At 39.9% G+C, this 22,582-nt stretch overlaps 1 protein-coding gene across 1 annotated transcript in view; it reads right to left on the bottom strand.

The window, feature by feature from the left end:
- Positions 1–22,582, bottom strand: part of PALMD (palmdelphin) — a 103,868-nt gene that overhangs the window by 41,029 nt on the left and 40,257 nt on the right. Inside the window, exon 2 of the mRNA XM_032217514.1 lies at positions 3,589–3,634. Within this exon, the coding sequence (XP_032073405.1) occupies positions 3,589–3,634 (46 nt within the window). The remainder of the gene's footprint in view (positions 1–3,588; positions 3,635–22,582) is intronic.

The raw sequence follows: 22,582 nt of genomic DNA, 5'->3' as shown, positions 1-22,582 counted from the left end.
GTTTGCGGAGGATAGGTGTGATGTGGGTGTACCTTGGTACACCCAATATCGCTCGCGTGGCTGCATTCTGGACTAGTTGTAGTCTCCGAACACTTTTCAGGGGCAGCCCCATGTAGAGCGCGTTACAGTAGTCAAGCCTCGAGGTAATGATCATCTGCTTTCATCCCACTGAACCACCTTTCCCAGGATTCTCTGCATAGACTGAGGAAGTCACTGTATGTCCATTGAAAGATCCTGCTTTTGATAACTTTAGAATTCCATTACAAGATAAGTCTTTCAATTTCATTTTTGATAGCTATTAAATACCTAGTTATAATAAATGAGAGATTTCCCAGTAAAATTGCTCTTAATGGTTTTATTCTGTCTCTCTATTTTTTCTCTCTCTATTTTTTGCCACATGCAGAAGATGTCAAGCTGGCATTTACTCTGATTTCAGGGAAAAAGTGATGGGATGGGATTCAAATAATTTAACAGGGAAAAAGAATCTCCCACAGTCTAAAGATGCTCCTCTGTTTTTTTTACGAATATATTGGCATCATGCATGCTTAACATTTGCTGCCTAAACCACAGGATAAAATGATTCTCCCCTTGCTATTTAACATGCCAAAGACAAGAAGGGTGGCCCTTTAATCTTTTAACTGCTTTAAACAACCCTAAAATTGTTGATAGGGTATAGTGGTACCCAGGCAGAGCATGGAAAATAAAATCAAGATGATGATTATGTAGCGTGAGCCATTCTAAGGGATGGGTGGTGTATACATTTAATATCTCATGTATATGTGTGCCAACATTGGCACATTTAGAGCCGGAATAGTCTGTTGATCATTCTGAAAATGGCATCTTGATTATTATTTTTTTACACCCTCCTTCTGAAAGAATAGCATCCTTCATCAACCCTGAGGCAGATGTTGGTTAGAGGGCATTATAAATGTGTCCTCCAAGACAGAAAAATGCAGAAAGACAGCCCCTGTATCTGCTGCTTCAGCTAGTTGTTTCTCTTTATCTCATGGTAGGAATCTGGCCAGAGGGGAAATTAATTAAGTTGATGGAATAGCTTTAATTACCAAGGGCTAGATGGTGGGTGAGTTCTATTCCTAAATTAATGATAAATCTCTGAAGAATGTTTCTTGCTGGCAGAGGTAGACTAGAAGGAGAGCCTGTGTGTCCAACTGTTTTTAAAGTTTGTTTACCATATACACCTCTGCTAAGCAGTTTGAGATAGTACAGTTAATCCAGATTTCAAGAACATCTTGCTTGCCAATCTTTCCTTTCTCTTCCTGATGATGCCACATAAGCACCCTGAGAAAATCCAATGCCTAACTTGAATGGGTTATCACAATGAGTTGGTACTTTATAAGTAAACTTTTCGGAGCTGAATGTTTCTACCGTAGTGAAAAACATGTTTTAACAGACTAACTGGGGGAAGCAGGTGTCTGCTATTTGGGAATGTCCATTAAATACCAAATCACATTATTGTGATACTTTATGCTCTTACACAAGGAAGATAAATTACATAATTTGTTTCAACTTAGGTTACTTTATTTGCACTGCGCATCCTGTGCATAAATGATATAAATGAAGCCTTTGGGGCAACCGTATCACTGTAAAAATGACATAGTGCAGAAGAAATTTGTTTTCCTGGGTGCAGAGCCTCTTGTATCAAAGTCTCCTAAACTGAGGTTTTATTTATATTTGCAACCAGGGAATTTTGTCTCTTCCTTTAATGGTTTTGAGGATGGCTTGTTTTTGCTTTTGCTTATCAAATAATATGCATTTTATTGATTTCTAGGATGCTTGAAGAATTTCTTTGTATGCTTTGGATATTTATTTATTTATTTATTTATTATTTATTAATTACACATATACCATTTCATAGGGCTTTCAGCCCTCTCTAAGCGGTTTACAGATTTTTAGCAAATTGAGTCAGCAAATTGCCCCCACAGTCTGGCCATTTCTTTTTAGAAATGACGTTTGAGAACATTTCGCCCTTTCCTTTGAAAACTTTGCCCGACTGTGGACTTCCTATTTGTCACAATATAAAATAAACACATATTCACCCAATTTAATTTCTTTTGGCAACTCTCTGGACGGAATATGGATGGTGGCATACAAATAACAATTAGAATGTGTACAATTATGCAATTCCTTTAGGAGCAAAATGTATTTTATGATAAAGCTGAATTTCTATATTATTCTATTGTCATGGATATGGAAAATCTTTTGGCCCACTGTTTACCAAGAGGCTATGGCAGGCTTGTAAAAAAGTTTGTATAATTTATTAGGCTGCATACTTCATAACAATTTGTATGATTGCTCATTTTTAACTGAGCCTTTTAAGGCATGGTAGTTAGGAAGGAGATGGGGAAAAGCCAGTGTCTTCCTTTTCTTTTTAAAGCTTTCCAAATGTTATTTGGAACATTTTTTATTCAGTATTAATTACAAAAATGTGTCTGTATTGGTACACCTGGCTCGACAGGTAAAAGTTACATCTATTGATCAAGGGGATGTTTTTTATTCATTGATGGAGAAAGAATGGGTGATCTAAGAGTGGTTAGCAATTGATAAAGATAGCAATAGCAGTTAGACTTATATACCGCTTCATAGGGCTTTCAGCCCTCTCTAAGCGGTTTACAGAGTCAGCATATCGCCCCCACAGTCTGGGTCCTCATTTCACCCACCTTGGAAGGATGGAAGGCTGAGTCAACCTTGAGCCGGTGAGATTAGAACCGCTGAACTGCAGATAACAGTCAGCTGAAGTGGCCTGCAGTACTGCACCCTAACCACTGCGCCACCTCGGCTCTCTAAGATATGCACAGGTTAAAAGTTAGCTTATTTTTCCTTATTTGCCCCATTTGAAAATTGCTCCCTTAGATCTAACCAATGATGTCTTTACAGAGCAGGCAAAGGCTGTAGACCCAACTTGTCAAAGCATAGGAGTGTGAAGGTCATTTTAGGTCAACAGACACCGGAAGACAATGCATTTTGATATTATATTGTCTTCACCTCTGTATCGTCTTCTGATTAACACAACACTTTTGAGGGCATTTCCCCACCTGCATAACACACACGATTGACTTTTAAGGAACAAAATCGAAACCACCTGACTATAGTATGAATTGACCTGAATTTCACCTCCACTGTTTTTTTTAAAACAATCACAACCTCAACTACGTTGGTGTTCTCCAGAATTATCCACCAGTACCCTTTCTGCTAGGCAGATGTCTTCCCTCCCTGGTTATTTACGTTCAAACTATGGAACTATCAAATTCATTTTCTTTTCTGGTTTTCTGTCCTGGTGTCCTTCAAATGCAAAGTTTCTTCAAAGAGTCACTCAGACTGAATGGCAGCATTGCAGAAGCCTGACGTAAAACACATTGTGACTCCAGCATTCGGTGCTGTGGAGCTGTCAGCTCAGACGATGCAAAGGCAGTTTGGCTAAAGAATTATGCTGATCTTCATACTCCTGGGCTACACCATCACATCAAAAAGAACAGAAAACAAAGGGCTTCTGAGAGTAGAAGACTACATTACAAGCCGGACTGAGAATGAGAAAGTATAGTTTTCTTAGACATGTAGGTTCTTACTTACCGTGATGGCCTGAAACCTTTCCTTCAGCAGTTCCTCTTCTTCCATTCTGGAAGTGAAACAAACACACAGGTTGTGAAAGCTACAAAGGAATACCAGACTCCTGTCTGTAAGAAGGTTTCCAGTTAGATGCTTTGAGAGACAGAGCTCTTAATTCCACCAAGGAAGGAAGGAACCCGACTTAGCTGGTGTGTCTCTGAAGTGAGGGCAAAACTGCTCACATAGACACATGCAACAAGGGTGTGCTGAAGAGGCAAACGTCCAGAATCCTGGCATCAGTTGACTGACAAGTTTGAACGGCAGAACATAAGCCTTTTCCTTCTGCTGCAGCTGCCAATTCTTTGTTGTAATAATACACACGCTTTGCATGCCACAGATTAACTCTGGAGTGCCCAAATATTTTCTTTTCTTCCTATCCCCCAACCAGAACACCAGTCATGTTTGCCTGTGGAATTCCTCTTCAGTTTTTGTTTTAATGGGCAAAATAGAAAACTTTGGGCCTTTTTTAAACCCCGCTTATCCTTTCATCCTTCTTTGAGAGGTCAGGAAAAAAAAAAGAAGAACAATCATTTCTGGAGCAGACAGCAGGATTTAAAACCTAATCTTTAGGATGCCTAACGGGGTCTCTACAAGGTGGAAGCGTTCCCATGTTGTCAAAATAAATTTCTAGACTGAGAAAAAAAGCATGTTAAAATTTCGAGTAGAACTCTTGTTTAATACCATCTATAATGGTCTCAGGACACACAGGCAGTCCTTGACTTACAACAGTTTGTTTAGGGGCAGTTTGAAGTTACAACGGCACTGAAAAGAAGTTGCTTATGACCATTTCTTTTGCAGCATCCCCACACTCGTGATTTACATTTGGATGCTTGACAACTGACTCAAGTGACGACTGCAGTGTCATGCGATCACCTTTTGCACCCTTCGGTCAAGAAAAGTCAATGGGGAAATCAGACTCATTTAACAACCGTGTTACTAATTTAACAACTGCGGGGATTCACTTAACTGTGGTAAGAAAAGTTGTAAAACGGGGCAAAATTCGTGTAACAAGTTTCTCTCTCTTTTTTTTTAGCAGATTTTATTATTATTTTTTCCCCTTCTAAAATACCTTACAGTTATTACATCAACATTGTCATCATACCTGTACATGTATATAATATTTCGCTTCTATATTTACACACCTTTATAGACAGTTCTATATATATTTATATATAGTTTTTTGGCTTAATTAATTTTATTCTTGTTTTGCAGCCATTTGTACCAATTGTTCCAAATTTCATAATATTCCGACTCTTCTTTATCTTTTAATTTCAGTGTTAATTTGTCCATCTCTGCACAATCCAAAGGTTTTTTTATCACTAATTCGTCCGAGGGGGTATAATTTTGTTTCCAGCATTGGGCAAATGCTATTCTGTAGCTGTAGTTAGCAGATGTGTTAATATGTACTTAATTTTCTTTGTATATTTCCCTTTGATTATTCCCAGTAGAAAGATTTCAGGTTTGTATTTTATCTGTTCTCCTGTAATTTCTTGCAACAAGTTTCTCACTTAGCAGCATGAATTTTGGGTTCAGCTGTGGTCGTAAGCTGAGGACTACCTGTGTACCCAGAGAGAGAGTTAGACCTTCTGTTCTCACAATAGGAGAAAGGACTGTCTAAATTTAATTAAATTTATATACCGCCACAAGTGCTTGGTCTAACTATCTCATTGGCAGTTCCTATGAGAATGAAAAAGAACACCCCCCCCCCAAAAAAAAAACCTGCCATCTTCCTTGCCTGGAAGCCAAGTTTAAATATCCAAGGAGAGTACAAAAGAATGAAAGTGATTTTCTCAAACTATATACCAATTTTGAGTATTTTGGAAGGGCCATTTGGCAAACTATTTCTTTTATAAATCTGCTAAGCAGGCTGGTGACATTTGGGAGAATGGCTGCTATTAGCCCCCCTCCAATCCTCCTCCCAGCTAATGATTTTCCTACCAACAGGTAGGAGAGGTGGGCTCATTTTGCGCGCGCACGACTGGAAGAGCAGGTTAAACTGAAATCAAAGTCCAGAGTGTGGCCACAGGGCAGATACAGTACATAGTCAAGGTCAGACAAGTCTATAAGTTGTAGGAACCTGCATGGATAGGTTGCGTCAATCTAACAACACTAAGGCAGGGCAGCACTTATCATAGTTGGTGAAAGGCAAGGAGAACTCCACTAATTGCTCTTTCTACTATTCAAATGGTGCAAAGAGCACCCCAAGCATGGCCAGTGTGGATCGGGTACAGTGGTGGGATTCAGCCGGTTCGCACCTATTCGGGAGAACCGGTTGGTAACTTTCTAAGCAGTTCGGAGAACTGGTTGTTGGAAGAAATCTCCTTTTGTTTTTTCCCACTTTACAGGGCTAATCCTGTAAGGAAGGCAGGAAGGAAACATTCTGGTGTTGTTTCTAGCCTAATCTTTTATTGCCCTGCTTACAGAAACTGCTTCTCCAGTTAACCCTTATTACCATTGTAACAACTAAGGCGAAGTGCCCATCGGCCTGATGACATTGACTTGGCCACGCCCACATGATCACATGACCACCGAGCCCCGCCTACCCAGATGGTCATTAGGGCAGAGAACTGGTTGGTAAATTATTTGAATCCCACCACTCATCGGGTACTATTCTTGGTCTGGATTGGGGCAATATTTTGTGTGCCTATAAGCGGAGCCCTCAGAGCTGTTGCCATAGCCATCTTCTGATAAGAAAGGTCATAAGTGGCAGCCAAATGTGGTTTTATGTCCTCTCTCCAGAGGTGGGTTTCAAAAATTGTTCGAACCTACTCTGTGGGTGTGGCCTCCTTTGTGGGAGTGGCTTGCCACCCATGTGACCGGATATGAAGATGCCAATGACACTTGTCAGAACCACCTTAAATTACCTCACACGCAGCACTGGCATGCATAAGAATATGATGTAAACTTGTTTTTTAAAAGGCATCTTTGGTTTGCGTTAAAACAACTTCAACACACAATGTTCTGATTGCACCACAAACGCAGTAATCATTCTTACCTTTCACAGCGGCACTGAGTTTTATAAATATGAGCATGATAATGTAGAACAATCATATCCAAGGACCAGTGGTAGGTTTAAAAAAAAATTGGAACCTCTTCTGTAGGTGTGGCCTGCTTTCCGGGTCCACTGGTGGAACCTCTTCTAACCGGTTCGGTGGATTTGACAAACCGGTTCTACCGAATAGGTGCGAACTGGTAGGAACCCACCTCTGCCTCTCTCCCTGAACTTGGCAGCTTTCAAGGGTGATCGTTTCCTAGAATTCCAGTCCTGTGGTGCTACAAGTTCAAGTATGGAAAACTGGGGCGTTCGTCTAACTTCTGAGATCTATAAGCCAGCCCGTCCCAGTACTTAGTATTTCCAGCCAGCCCACCATAAAAGCATTTCTCTAACGAACTTCACAGCATATATGAAGAGTAAGCAACCAATGATCTTGGGTGATATTGATGACTTAGGAGATTTTAATTTTCTGTAAATTCCTGGGTAACCCTGCCTGAACGTGAGGTTTTAAAAAGGGAACAAAAAATAGAAAATGTTGTTGGTGCAATGTATTATGATATGGAACCATATACAAGGCAGAAGATATTAAGCATTTGCACGGGAAAACCAAAGGCGATTTTGTTTCTTCAGTACCAATATGGTACTGAAGTATCCAATAAAGTTTTACTTTTGGGAATTCAATTCTCCTGAAAGTGTTTCCTTGTTTTAGGTTCGCTAACAGGACAATTGACACAGAGGTTGTTTCTCCCCCCCCCTCCAAAGTTAGAATTGGATGTTTAATTTATCAAAACAAAAGTGAACTTTACGGCAACGTTGAAAGTGGCTTAAAACTGTTTGAGAACCAGAGCAAGTTCTTTCCTTTTCTTGTTAAAAGGGCAAGCATTCTAAAAATACACACACAATGCTTGCGAAGCAGGGGGTTGCTTTGTGAACCTTTTATTACAAATCTCTGACAAAAGTGGAATGTGAATTATTTAAGATGTTACATGATATCAGGCATTGTTTCATAGCTTCAGTATTAGGTAAAGTTACCTTATGAATTGCTCAAGTATGCAAGGGTGTGGGAACTGGTCAATTACTTCTCTTAAGTGTAAAAGTGAATCTAGCATATGGATCTTATATTTGAATGTTTTTAATTGTAAGGAGAAATGAAAAGGGAAACATTTTCTGATTTGGGAAAGTTTTCTCTGTTGTCAGCTATAGTTGTTAAGCAGAACTTCCAAATCCTAGTTTAAAGGATTCCCTTGAAAATGTTGTATTTAGAAATCAGGATCACCTAATAAAATGTTATAGTGTAAGATATAAGCATATGGAGAAAATATGCCCTTTCCTCCTTGAGCATTTCTTTCCCAGAATTCTGAGTAGATCAACTTAATGTCATATGATCTTTTTAATTATTTCAATCTTTTGAAATAATTAAAAATCTTTAATTGAAATAATCTTTTTAATTATTTCAATCAGCTTCAAAGGTAAGTTCCTTCTAGCACTGCTGTCTTTTTACAGTTGTGCTTAATTTGGTTCTTATGCTAGGATAATTTTAATCTATTATAGATGTTACTTTATTTATTTAATTTATTCCCTGCTTTACTGCTCTGCTGAGCATTCTGGGCAGCTAACAACATTAAAGGAAAAACTTATATAAAGCGAATATATATACATATACATATACATATACATATACATATACATATACATATACATATACATACATATATATATACATATATATATATATATATATATACACACACATACATACATACACACACACATATACATACACACACACACATATACACATAAACACATACACACACGTACATACATACAATACACGCATACACCTGAACAAACTTATTTTAAATAATCATAAATTAAATGCGAAAGCCACCTAATAAATAGAATTTATGGAAGAGAAAGAGGTCTTTAGAGATTGTCTAAATCCTGTTACAGTGGGACAAAATGTATCCATTCAGGAAATGCATTCCATTGCTAGGGAGCAGTTCTGCAGAAAACCCTTTCTTACGTGTATAAAAAAAGTTGGCATCTAACAGGGGAAGCATCTGCAAGAAAATGTCTTCTGGAAACACTGGAAATCATTTCCATATAGATGTGTGTGGATATTTAAATTTATTTTTGTGACTCATCCTTTGGAAAAAGGGCATTATTTATTATTTTACATGGAACATAAATAAAAATCGACTTGCATATACTTATCTAAACTAATCTTTCTATACATTTGTTTACAATATATTAATAACTAATAAAAGTTTATTTAACATTAAAAAACAAGTTTGCAATTAATAAAGAAAAAATGTATAAAGTACTATATCCATATCAAAGTCTCTAATTGTTCAATTGAGACTTACGATATGTAATAAAACAGAGAAATTCTTCAGGTCATTGGTAGGGGTAGTATCCTTCCAAATGTATAGTATCATTTCTAATACTAAAAATATGCAATTCTAATTTTTATCACCCTGTTGCTCGCCCAATCATTGATATATACTCTAATGCAAAAGAACGTGACTGTCTACAAAACTCAGTATTTTTCTAGAGTAAATTTGAAATTTGACAGATTTAATTTTAAAAAGCTGACACAAAAATGAAATCAATTTACAACTTTGTTTTTTCTCTAAATAAGGTATAGAGAACCAACTGAATGTTATTTCTCTGAAATGATTTTTTTCTCTCCAAAGAAGAAAGATCACGCAATGACCTTAAGTTAAAGTTCTTTTGTAATATCTTACAAAGAACTTTTCAATAACTGGCCCACATTTTTTTCTGTTCTGTAACTTGATACCTAAACTTGTGGCTTAGGGAACAGTGTGCTGGACTGAACAGCTGACATTTTATCTTTCAAATCTTTTTAAAGCATTTGGATCTTCCTGTTTTGTCTTCCCTAAACTTTCTCTGAATACATCTAAGATAAAGGTTCAATTTTTGCAACAGCCACCCACAAAAGAATGTGGACTGACCTGTTAAAGTTTAGCAAGAAGATTATTTATTTGTGTCAACTTTCCATTTATGAGACTCCATTGTTGATTATATAGCAATTCAGGGTTGGCTCACCTGCTTGATGTCCTTTCTATCCTTTCCTTTGTCTCTGATAATTATAAATGTAGAGTTTAGAGTTTTAAACATTTAGTAAGATTGTTATCATCGTTCCCATTTATCTATCTCTTGCATATTGTTTGGTACAGTAATGACACCATGCTTGAGGCTTTTAAGTACACAGCATTAAGATGTGTGTTTTTCTTCACGAGGTGAAGGTGGCGCAGTGGTTAAATGCAGCACTGCAGGCTACTTCAGCTGACTGCAGTTCTGCAGTTCGGCTGTTCATATCTCACCGGCTCAGGGTTGACTCAGCCTTCCATCCTTCCGAGGTGGGTAAAATGAGGACCCGAATTGTTGTTGGGGGCAATGAGCTGACTCTGTAAACCGCTTAGAGAGGGCTGAAAGCCCTATGAAGTGGTATATAAGTCTAACTGCTATTGCTATTGCTATCTTATTCTCTCTTTTGAACCTTGTAGCAAACTGCTCTGAGTTTAAGATTCAATCTTTGCTGGCCCATTGTCAAAAATGTGTCAGAACTAACCTTAGAATAGATAATAAGATGTAGAAGAGGCATCAGCATTTTACTGATTGGAGGATTATTAACAAAGGACAATAAAAATTCCACATCCAACAGATTGGGGTAGATATTAGATGCTGAGGGGCCACACTTGGTGGCCAAAGCCCACAGTGGACAAACACATTTCAGGATGAATGAAGTTATGTCTAATATATGTCTAGGCTAGGATTTCCCATTTTGCCCCTGTTTTGGTGAGATTTTTTTCCCCTTTGTGGTTGTTTTTTTTGTTATTTGTAATTGTATCATACTTGTGTATCTCCATGCACTACTTATTGCATTAGAACCACAGTATTTAAAGCTAGGTTGAGCAAAGGGGGAAATCATTTTTCCTATGCACAGTGTTTTCCCGAAAATAAGACTGGGTCTTATATTAATTTTTGCTCTAAAAAGATGCATTAGAGTTTATTTTTTGGTTAGGTCTTATTTTCGGGGAAATGCAGCACTAAATACATCCATCTGGTTGACAACATTAATTGGGGCTTATTTGGAGGGGGGTAGGCCTTATGTTATGAGCATCCTGAAAAATCATGCTAGAACCTATTTCGGTCTTATTTTTGGGGGAAACAGGGTATTATGACCACTTATTTTAAAAAAATTAGGTCATAAATGTGGAGGTCTGCTGCAACCAGAGGCGTATTCAGCCGGTTTGGACTGGTTTGCCTGAACTGGTAGTGGAAATTGTGGGTGGGCCTGCCCATCTGCCCCGGCTCTACATGGTCCTGTTAGGCACCTTTTCAAGCCAGGCTCATGCATACAAGCCATGCGCACAATCAAAGCGCATGCACAGAGCATGCATGGATGGGGTGCATGCGAATGCACATTTACAAACCAGTAAGGAAAGTAAGTGAATATCATCCCTGGCTGTAACCATTGCTACTTTTGCTTAACAACCATCACAAAAAGGGTCATAAAATCACGTTGGTCATGTGGGTGACCTGCTTTATCATGACTTACGGCCATAGTGGACAGGTTCCATTATGATCACAAGTCAAGCACTACCGGTATTTTTCCTTCAGTCAATATACTTTTTCCCACAGATTAAGTCTTAGTGAGAACTGGATAGGGCAGGTATCATTCTGTGTAATTTTAAGCTTGTTTTGTCTGTGATCGTGCCAGAACCAAAAAAGCATATCTTGACAGCTCTAAAGCTGTACAAAAACCATAATCGGTAGATTCCTCAGAGAAGGAATGATAAATCTAGCAATTACAATTAAAGTAGATCCCTTTATGGTTCTTTTTTGAGATGACTGATGCCATCTCAAAAGTAAACAATCTGTTCTTAAATTTTAACGCACTTTTGCAACAACCAGTTCAGTGGTGGGATTCAACCAGTTCGCACCTATTCGGGAGAACCGGTTGGTAACTTTCTAAGTAGTTCAGAGAACCAATTTTTGGAAGAAATCTCCTTTTGTTTTTTCCCCACTTTCCAGGGCTAATCCTGTAAGGAAGGCAGGAAGGAAACATTCTAGTGTTGTTTCTAGCCTACTTCTTATTGCCCTGCTTACAGAAACTGCCTCTCCGGTTAACCCTTATTACATTGTCACAACTAAGGCGAAGCGCCCATCGACCTGAGTGATGTTGAGTTGGCCAAGGCCACGCAGTCACATGACCACTGAGCCCCACCTACCCAGATGGTCATTAGGGCAGAGAACCGGTTGTTAAATTATTTGAATCCCACCACTGAACCAGTTGTAGTCAAACATTGGTTCTGGATGTGATGGATGCAGATGTAACAATACGAGGCTTGGAGACAATTCATCTGGCCTAATGAAGATTTGCTTCTGGAGACCCTCCCCTTTGCTCCATATATTTCATTCCGCAGATTGTAAAGCAGTTGTATGTAGCAGTTTGCCAGTGCTTAACCACAGAAGATATTGAAATAACTATATTAAGAACTGACTGGGGATTGGGAAGAATTGAATGATTTATGCTTTGCATTTAAAGCTATCACATGAGCCTTGCATGATGAAAACAACAACTAGTAGCGAATATAAATACTCTCTTGTTCTCAGGATTTTGTTCCAAAAAGGCAATCTTAAATAAAGGTACAGTTGAGGAAATGCATCAGCTGCTACTGCTTCAACCGTAGCTTTTAACATGTTCTAAAATGGTGCTTCGCCAAATTGCAATGGCTGTAGAACACACCCTGATCTGGATTTTAAACCGGAGGCATATTTCACTATGTTATATTCCCTGGATTAAGACATGGGGAGAGACGTTCCCTGCCTTGTTTCTGTTTAGAAGGCATAAAGAAAACTGAAAACAGTGACTCATTAAAAAAAAAACAACTGACAGCCTCCTCTGAAGGCATATTGTTCTGCTACATTTTCTCTGTATTTTCAGCAAGAGCGGATGGAAGGAACGCCAGAACGATGGCTCATACGAAATTGGTCAGACAATTTTTCATGCAATGGCATTCCAAGGTGGCGCAGTGGTTAAATGCAGCACTGCAGGCTACTGCTAGATCAGCAGTTCAGCGGTTCAAATCTCACCGGCTCAGGGTTGACTCAGCCTTCCATCCTTCCGAGGTGGGTAAAATGAGGACCCAGATTGTTGGGGGCAATATGCTGACTCTCTGTAAACCGCTTAGAGAGGCCTGAAAGGCCTATGAAGCGGTATATAAGTCTACTGCTATTGCTGCTATTGCTATTCCCGTGAAGGGTTGGAGGTTAGATCTTTATGTAAGACACCACTGAATAAATATATCATTTGACAGATGCCTCGCATTTCTGAAATTATTTTTCTAAAATATATCATTGTTCAATGGTAGGGAGGATACATCGTTCTCAAATGTCACTGCTGTCATTTTTATGTTTTCAGAAAGAACAACATTCCTTGGCCACATCACTGTGGCTTGGCAGTGGAGTTTAGCATTATGCATTATGTTTAACTTCATTTCAGTTAACCTGGTGTATAAAGGTAAAGGTTCCTCTCACACATATGTGCTCGTTGTTTCTGTTAGATCGGGTAAAGGAAGGCACACAAAGGCTTCTGTAACAACAGCTCTTTATTACAAGTCAGATAAACATCTGGCTGAGGAAGGGTCGGACAGCAGCCCCTTTTAAAGGGATCTGTCAGACCCTTTGACCAATGGGATTCTACCTCTGTTCCCGCCAGAACAGAGGACCTTGGTGGAAACCTCTGTCGGGGATTGGGGGGGGAATATCTAACAGTTCCCAACTCTAGGGGACGGTGCTCATCTCCGTTTCAAAGCCGAAGAGCCAGCGCTATCCAGAGGCCTCTCCGTGGTCATGTGGCCAGCATGAGTAAACGCTGAAGGTGCACGAAACGCTGTTACCTTCCCACCAAAGGTGGTTTCTTATTTTTCTACTTGCATTTTTACATGCTTTTGAACTGCTAGGTTGCCGGAAGCTGGGGCAAGTAACGGGGGCTCACTCCGTTACGCGGCACTAGGGATTCAAACAGCCGAACTGCTGACCTTTCTGGTCGACAAGCTCAGTGTCTTAGCCACTGAGCCACTGTGTCCCTTAACCCGGTGTATAAATATGTATAAATCTTTTATTTAACCCAATATATAAGTCTATTTCAAATTAAATACTTTTCTGGGTATTTTGTTTTCCAAAGTGGCGTTGCTTTCTAAAATTGCACTCTTTCCCTCTCTCTCTCTCTCTCTCTCTCTTTTAAAAGAAATATCCATCTGCTTTCAACAGCTTTGCTACATCTCCTTAGAAGATCTATCCCTTTTAGGAGCAAGGTTGCCCGCACAAGTTGTTAAAGAAGTTTACAGTTTGAATTTAGCAACAGGAAAGTGGATTCCCAAAAGCAATTTAATGGCTAGGTTCTTTTGCTAAAAATAAGACTGAAAACCACCCGGGCAAAATTCTTGTTTACATTTGCTCAAAGGGGGTCATTCTGGTGACAATATTCTAGTATAAAGGGAGGTCATTTGCGATGTTCCAGATGGTTTGGTGTAGAAATTCCTCAAGTCACATAAGTATGCTTGGTAATAAGGGCTAATGGGAGTTGTAGTGAAGACTTTGGGAGTATGTTGTATATGTATTGCTACTCTTGGTCCACTGGGTAATCATGGTTTCAGATGAGGAAAGGAGAGACCTGGATTCAAAATCTCATTTAGTAACTTTGTACAGGTCACCATTTCTTGAATTAATTCACTGTTGTGATGATTAACTGCTAACGGGGATAAAAGTGAGGGAGAGATGTGCTACAGTGCCTCAAGCACCTTGGAAGTAATTAACAAAACGTATAGGAGAGAGTCATATCTGTTCTATGGAGAATGGAAGTCTAAATTAGACTTAATTCAAAGCATTGTGGGAGATAAAGTGGTAGAAATAAACAATAGAAATACAAAGATCTGAAAAATAGAAGTAGAACAATTGTGGCAAAAGAAAGCAAATATAGTAATGATGAAAGAAATGTCCTTCTGGGTTCGGCTCCAAGTGGGGAGAAAGGCACTGGAGACATGGAGGCTGCTTGGAAAGATGGTTTATTGTTGGACAAGACCACATGGCTTGAGCCCTGAACAGAAAAGGTGATCACACGCTTCAATGTTGGTGGAGAAGAAGAGAAGGGCTTGCTAGGATTTTTATAACCTGTTCAGTCCCACCTCTCTGTTTCCTGTTCCTGTGTAAGAAATGTATTCTGATTGGTTGTCAGGCTCCCATGGGGCCATGCAGGGGCAACTCTCTAGGCTGCGTTTTGAATGCAGGTTTGGTTGAGTTCTCAGATGCCATGTGGCGAGTTGAGTAAAAGGGCCAATATTATCACGCCTTAATCCCATCACTCTGGGGCTGAAGGGGAGAACTCTTTATTATGTTAAGTGGACTAGCTCAGGATTTAATGGCCCATTGACAAAGTGGAGATGGGCAGGAAGCTGCAGGCAGCTATTCTGTCTTTTAAAACATGTTTCTTTCTTTTCACATCCAGAGAAATATTCTGCCTTTTCAATATTTCCTAGGATATTTCATTTTTCTGGGAGAGGGCTGGGTGATAACTTCCTACGGTAGTAACAATAATAATAAGTGCCTTGGGTGCAGTTCCAAAATATCTGACATAACATCTGCCTATCCCAGGTCCTTGGGAAGGACTCAATAAGTGGACAACAATGACAAATCTAGTCTTACTAGCTGGCTGATTGTGTGCCCAATCATAAACTCATGAGAACTATCTCAAGAAATATATGAAGTGAAATATCTGAAGGACGGTGAAGAAGACGCACTGAAGAGAGTGCACTGTGAAAGTCTTCTGAATACCAAAGAGACCAGACTCTCCTATAAGAAAGACCAAATGAAGAATAGAAGACAGTCATGGCAAAGAGAAGTATTACATGGCTAATATACAAAAAAAGAGTAGGCAAAGCAGATAACAGCAAGACTTGGCAATGGCTAAGGGCAGGGAATTTGAAAAAAAGAGAAGGGCTAATTGTGGCTGCACAAGACTAAGCCTTAAAAACAAATGCATACAAAGACACAATTGAGAAGACAGCAACAGACGGCAAATGCCGTATCTGCAAGAAGCTGGAAAAAGAGGGTTACCTAGTTAGCTGATGCAAGATGACCGCACTAGACTGACTATCAAGGCATGACAAAATAGCAACAATGGCACATTGGAATAGCTGCAAGAAACACCATTTGCCTGCAAGCAAGAACTGGTGGGACCAGCCATCATCATCATCATCATCATCATCATCATCATCATCATCATCATCATCATATACCAGGTGATAGCAGGGTCGATGAGAAGGAACATGAAAAAATCGCGAAATACCAGGATTTAAAAGTCAAAATTCAACTATTATGGCACAAACCATCAGTGGTAATTCCAGTGGTAATCGGCACACTGGGTGCTATTCCAAAAGCACTGGAATTACATTTAAAACAGTTAAAAATTGACAAAATCACCATCGGTCAAATGCAAAAAGCCGCACTGCTTGGATCTGCACGCATATTACGAAAATACGTTACGACGTCCTAGGCCCCTGGGTGGGGCCTGACTAGTAACCAATGCCAAATCCGGCGAAACAACTGGCCGCTGTGATACAATTGTATAATAATAATAATAATCTCAGAAGAGTTTTCTTATGAATGTTTTCTGTAGCCTTACACAATAACTTCACATAGAGAGGGATCAGCAGCTGTTCCACTAAGCTTATTTGAAATGCTATAATTTATTGAAATAAGAACTGGATCTCCGCACTGAAACTTCCTTCAATTAACCAACATTATCCTGCTGTTACTGTGTCCAGAATTCAGCCGAGAGAAGCTAAAGTCAATAGGAATCCTTTACGGGCCAGTTCTGGACACTTAGTTAGCCTGCTTTAGACCGAGAGCCGCCATGGTTATTATCTGTACTGGTGGAGGTTTATCAAGAGACTTCAGGCTGGAGAATGAAAATCAATGAGTAAAAGTTAAAATGAGAAGCAGAGGAAAATAAACATAAATCATGGCTGGGCAACGTGTGGCTTTTCAGATGTCTCTTAATTACAAGTCAAGGCATTCTTCATCCTAGGCTATGTTGATACAGAGAGATAATATAGCTATTGCCTCATGCATTCCACCTCTTTCTCACTGTGTATTTAGCCTGGCCCAGGAAAAATAAAGTAATGCTAGCTATTTCGAACTGCTTGTATGTTATTCTAGGTTTTTAATATTGCTTTTCCTTTGAGTTCTACGGATTATTATTTTTATCTGCTATGACGTTCCTTATGCGGATACCAAAATATCAAAATCAATTAAAAGGCAAGGGAGGCCTGGTTTCAGAGCAGAGGGAGGGCATGTAAACAGGTAGGCTCAGCTGAATATGCTTATTAACTTCTGGCAGATATTTATGCTCCAAGGTTAATGTTTGCAGGATCATCAGGCTCGTAGGAATATTGGGGTCCAGAAACTGCATGCACGCCCTGGTCATCGAGACATTTTAAATTAGCTTGTCTCAGGATGGTGCCTTCCAACTCTATTGAGGCAACAGCTGCGAGAAGCCTCTAGCCAATGTGTTCCTGGCTATGCTGGTTGGGAATTCTTGGAAGTCATCTCTAAAACATCTGGATGACACCAGACTTACAGATTTGTGTTAATTCCTTATTCATTTGATTCTGAATGCTTGCAGGGATTATAACCAGTCTTTCTACATATTTGTGTGTGGGTATGTATTAGGCTGTTTGAATTCCCATGATGGTTTATTATGGTAGAAAGAAAGGAAATAACATCATGCCAGCCTGGTCAGAATGTTGCATTGTGTTAATTACCGGATGAGGAGCGATCTTATTTTCTGGGAGAATTGCCAACAGAAATGGCAATGCCAAGAAAAGAGACCCACCAGACAAATGCACACATGGACACACAGCACACACATACAGGACAAACTGGCCTGCTTGTGCACTTTTCATAGCAGGAAATGGCAATCAGGCTTCTAATGGGGTGAAAACAATAATCTTCCTTTGCCAAAGGCTTTCGCATCAGATTGGAAAGTTAAAAATAAACTATTGTGCCATTAAGAAACAAGCAAGCTAGCATGGTTACATGCTCAACCCACAGGCACAGTATTAGAATCTATTTCTCTTAGAAAAAGTAATACTTGATTTGCTCAGGAAACCATCTAATGAATTAATAAGTGATTTTTATATTTTCCAAAAACTGGTTTAGACTAGGAATGGACATTTTCCCCATGCTTGGCCCTTGAGTGGCCTGCCCAACCCCGAAAGTGCCAAGGCAAAAACAATTTCATTAAATTAAATTCACATCTTCAGCTGATCTGCTCAAGAATCAACTTAATAAAATGTCAATGCTATACAATTATTTTCCAGGTGTTATATACATTAATTTTCTTCATTCTCTTTCAAAATTTTCAGTTTGTAGTATCGGTTATGTAAGAATGGATTATGTACTCCTGAATTAGATTAACATTGGGAGTGCCAAAAATGTTTTGTACCTCCAGGGGTACTCAAGGGAGGCACACTTCAAACAAAACATACAACAAAAGATGACATAAGCGTAGATCTAGAAACTCAGTAGTTCAAATGCTGCATTTTAACCCCAATTCTGTCATCTTATTACACCACAGATCCATTTGGGTAAGTCAAAATTTTGCTTTCAAAACCCAACAAATGGCACTAAATCCTGCTGCTTTCCCCTCCTTTTTTCCCTTATCAATTAGCTCCAGTCTTATTTGCCCAAACCAGGGGTCGGCAACCTTAAACACTCAAAGAGGCAGAAAGGTCCTAACCGGAAGCCTCCCGTCCAATTCTGAAGTCAACCGGAAGTCTGGGACCCCCACAGTGGTGGGTTCCGGATCCCATTGCAACCGGTATGGTGCAACGGGGCTGGGTGTCCACCACATGAATGTGCGCACATGCGTGCAGCGTGTGCATGCACACCACCTGTGATGCTCTGCAACATCTCCGCAATGCTCCAGCTGCTCGGCGGAGCATCGTGCAGGTGCTGTATAATGTGTGCGTGTGCACGGAAGCCCCGAACAGCTCAAATACAGGTAAAGAGCGCAGGCAGGCGGGCCTCCAGAGCACCGTACCGGAACGGTACCTGGTTCTCCCAGCAGGCACCAGTAGCCCGTACCGGGGCATACCAGTCATATTCCACCACCACCATAGAGTCTCCAACTAGCGCGACGTCCTTTTTCCTCTACCTGTCCTAACTGAATGCCCTGTCAATTGTGGAACTGATTGGTGACAGGGAGCTGCAGCAGAGGGATGAAAGAGCCACATGTGGCTCCAGAGCTGCAGCTTGCTGTCCTCTGGCCCAAACATTATTCTTAGAGGAGGAAGATCTATTACCTCATGTCTTTTCCTTATCCCCACTAATTATCATTTTTCTCTTACATATGCTGTAGCCAGAGGTGGGTTCCTACCGGTTCGCACCAGTTCGGTAGAACCGGTTCATCAAATCTACCGAACCGGTTAGAAGAGGTTCCACCAGTGGACCCGGAAAGCAGGCCACACCTACAGAAGAGGTTTCAAAATTTTTTGAAACCCACCACTGGCTGTAGCTTAATTTTAACAGAGCCTGGTTACTGAGCAGTACGACATGAAAACCATAACATAACAAAGCCTATGCACCCTCCAAATAACCTCTCTATAGTGAGTGGGTCACTATAATAAGGCCATTTTGTTTCTTCCTTTTTTTTCTTTTTTTTTCTCCCTAATACCAGGGAAAAAAAATAACTTGGAAATCTTACACTGCTCTCTTAACATTGTCCCGGGTGTTTGTTAAGATAATCTTATCCAAGCAAGTAACAAATGTTTTTTTTCTTTTTTCCTTGGACAAGAAATTCTACATCCTGTACCACTGGAAGAAAATTTTCCATTGCTCTGTTCCTTTAAGTGGAACTCCCTTCCTATTTCTATCACTAACAACCTGGTTAAATCTTTTTAAGACTGAAAAAAAAAAGACTTGTTAGTAAGAGTTCTAGTTTTCTCTGTAAACTGCAATACACGTTTTAAAAAAATGTCTGGCATGTAACAATCTTACGTAAACAAAAAAAAAATGAGCTGGGCTTGTTTCCCCCCTTCAATTTCTTTAAAAAATACATTTTCAGTCTCCCTCAGCATCTCCATCATTTGATACACTGAAAATATTGCACCATAAAACTATTTTGACAATGTAACATATATATGTGTATGTGTGTGTGTGTGTGTGTGTGTGTGTGTGTGTGTGTGTGTGTGTGTATATATATATATATATACACACACATATATATGGTTCGAATCCCAGTAAGGGTATGGCTAGCTGATGAGAGCTAAATAGCTTGAAATAAATCTATACTAGTCCCCCTTTATTTATTTATCAGCACAAATACAACACAAAATGTGTAACAAAGGCAACAATAAAAATATTGGGTTTCTGTCATGATGGACTCTTGTGACGAGCCGATTGACAGAGAATGGATGCAATTAGCTTCCTTCCATAATTGGGGCATACCAGGGGTTGTGAAACTAAATACATACTTACATACATACATACATACATACATACATACATACATACATACATAAAACCTGATTCAATTCAACAGTGTTTCTGTAAGTTCTATTGAACTGACCATGAACTGAATCTGAAAACTTTAAAAACCAACTCATGAGAAGCAGAAGTGTTTTATATTAACTCTTCACCAGGATCCACTCTGCCCTTATGCACATTATAAAGTCTGTTAATTATTTAATTAAGACAAATAAAGCAAGGCCTTCAAAAACTGAATTTATGTCCCACTTCGTTATTATGATAGTTTTAAAGAAAATTATCCAGTATATTGGTATACATTACAAGTAAGGGAGGCTATTTTCACATTCTGTTTTTTTGGGACGTTGGCCTGACCACCAAAGGAATAAAATTATAGGCTCTTTAGCACGGTCTTTTTCCCCCTTAAGAGATGGTGAACTATTGATGAAAGAAATGTCCTTCTGGGTTCGGCTCCAAGTGGGGAAAAAGACACTGGAGACATGGAGTCTGCTTGGAAAGAAGGCGCAACTCTCTAGGCTGTGTTTTGAATCCAGGTTTGGTTGAGTTCTCAGATGCCATGTGGTCAGTTGGGGCCAATATTATCATGCTTTAATCCCAACGCCCTGGAGCTGAAGTGGAGAAGCCTTTATTATGTAAAGTGGACTAGCTTGGCCTTCTTAATGGCCCATTGACAAAGTGGGGATGGGCAGGAAGCTGCAGGCAGCTATTCTGTCTTTTAATACATGTTTCTTCCTTTTCACATCCAGAGAAATATTCCGCCTTTTCAATATTTCCTAGGATATTTCATTTTTCCGGGAGAGGGCTGGGTGATAACTTCCTACACTATCTTTGCAGGAATTCAGTAGATTTGAGTATCCTGAATTTTTGCACACCATTAATTTATTTTCATTGCAGATGATATTTGTATTGCCTTTCCATGTTGCTAGTAATAAAGGTAAAATCTCTTTTCAAGTTTGGCAATTTGTGAGTAGCCATGATGACATAATTGTCGTTGCCTTCTAGTGTTTAAAAAACAGTTTAGTTTTGCACTTCTGGGATTTCCTTTCTAGTTTTACAAATATGGGAAGTCAGAGAAGCGTAAATGCAATCCCATCCTGATTAGCTTTTCCAGATCAGATGTAAGACCACTCCATTTGTTCTGTTTCTCATAGATAGCAACTTAGTGGCTTCCAGGTGTTTTGAACTTCATTTCCCATCTTGCACAGCTACTGCTCGGTTTTCTGGAACTACTAGGGATTGTATTCTCATACATCTGGTGATTCTTTGGTTGGCATTTTAAACTTCTAAATATACAAAGAGTGATTGTAGGTGGCATTTCAGCTCATTTGACGTGGCCATGAATTCTGTTATTTCCTCATGTCTTTCCCCCCACCCTCCTGCATATAAATTACTAGGTATGGAGTGATATTCAGTTTTTACAATGTCACGGACTGGATTCTATACTTCTCGGCTCATCTTCAGTCTGGTCTATGCGAGTTCACATGCTGCATGTAAGAGACATGAGCAGTGAGTGTGCCCACACTCTACTATAGAGTTGGAAGAAATGTCCTTCTGGGTTCGGCTCCAAGTGTGGAAAAAAGACACTGGAGACATGGAGGCTGCTTGGAAAGATGGTTTTAATGGTGGACGGGGCCACATGGCTTGAGCCCTGAACAGAAAAGGTGATCACATGCTTCAATGTTGGTGGAGAAGACAAGAGAAGGGAAGGCAAGGGAGGAAGAGAAGCTGAGTCCCTGGTTTTATGCCCCCTCTGGCCTTTGATCTTGAGCTTGTATTCTGATTGGTTGTCAGACTCCCATAGGGCCATGCAGGGGCAACTCTCTAGGCTGCATTTTGAATCCAGGTTTGGTTGAGTTCTCAGATAGCAATAGCAATAGCAATAGCAGTAGACTTATATACCGCTTCATAGGCCTTTCAGGCCTCTCTAAGCGGTTTACAGAGAGTCAGCATATTGCCCCCAACAATCTGGGTCCTCATTTTACCCACCTCGGAAGGATGGAAGGCTGAGTCAACCCTGAGCCGGTGAGATTTGAACCGCTGACCTGCTGATCTAGCAGTAGCCTGCAGTGCTGCATTTAACCACTGCGCCACCTTGGCTCTTGCCATGTGGCGAGTTGAGTAAAAGGGCCAATATTATCATGCCTTAATCCCATCACTCTGGGGCTGAACGGGAGAACTCTTTATTATGTAAAGTGGACTGGCTCAGGCTTTAATGGCTCATTGACAAAGGGGGATGGGCAGGAAGCTGCAAGCAGCTATTCCGCCTTTTAAAACATGTTTCTTCCTTTTCACATCCAGAGAAATATTCTGCCTTTTCAATATTTCCTAGGATATTTCATTTTTCTGGGAGAGGGCTGGGTGATAACTTCCTACAGACCCTAG

Source organism: Thamnophis elegans, chromosome 5 (genome assembly GCF_009769535.1).
Source record: "Thamnophis elegans isolate rThaEle1 chromosome 5, rThaEle1.pri, whole genome shotgun sequence".
Taxonomy (NCBI): Eukaryota; Metazoa; Chordata; class Lepidosauria; order Squamata; family Colubridae; genus Thamnophis; species Thamnophis elegans.
This window is presented reverse-complemented; position numbering and strand designations above follow the sequence as displayed.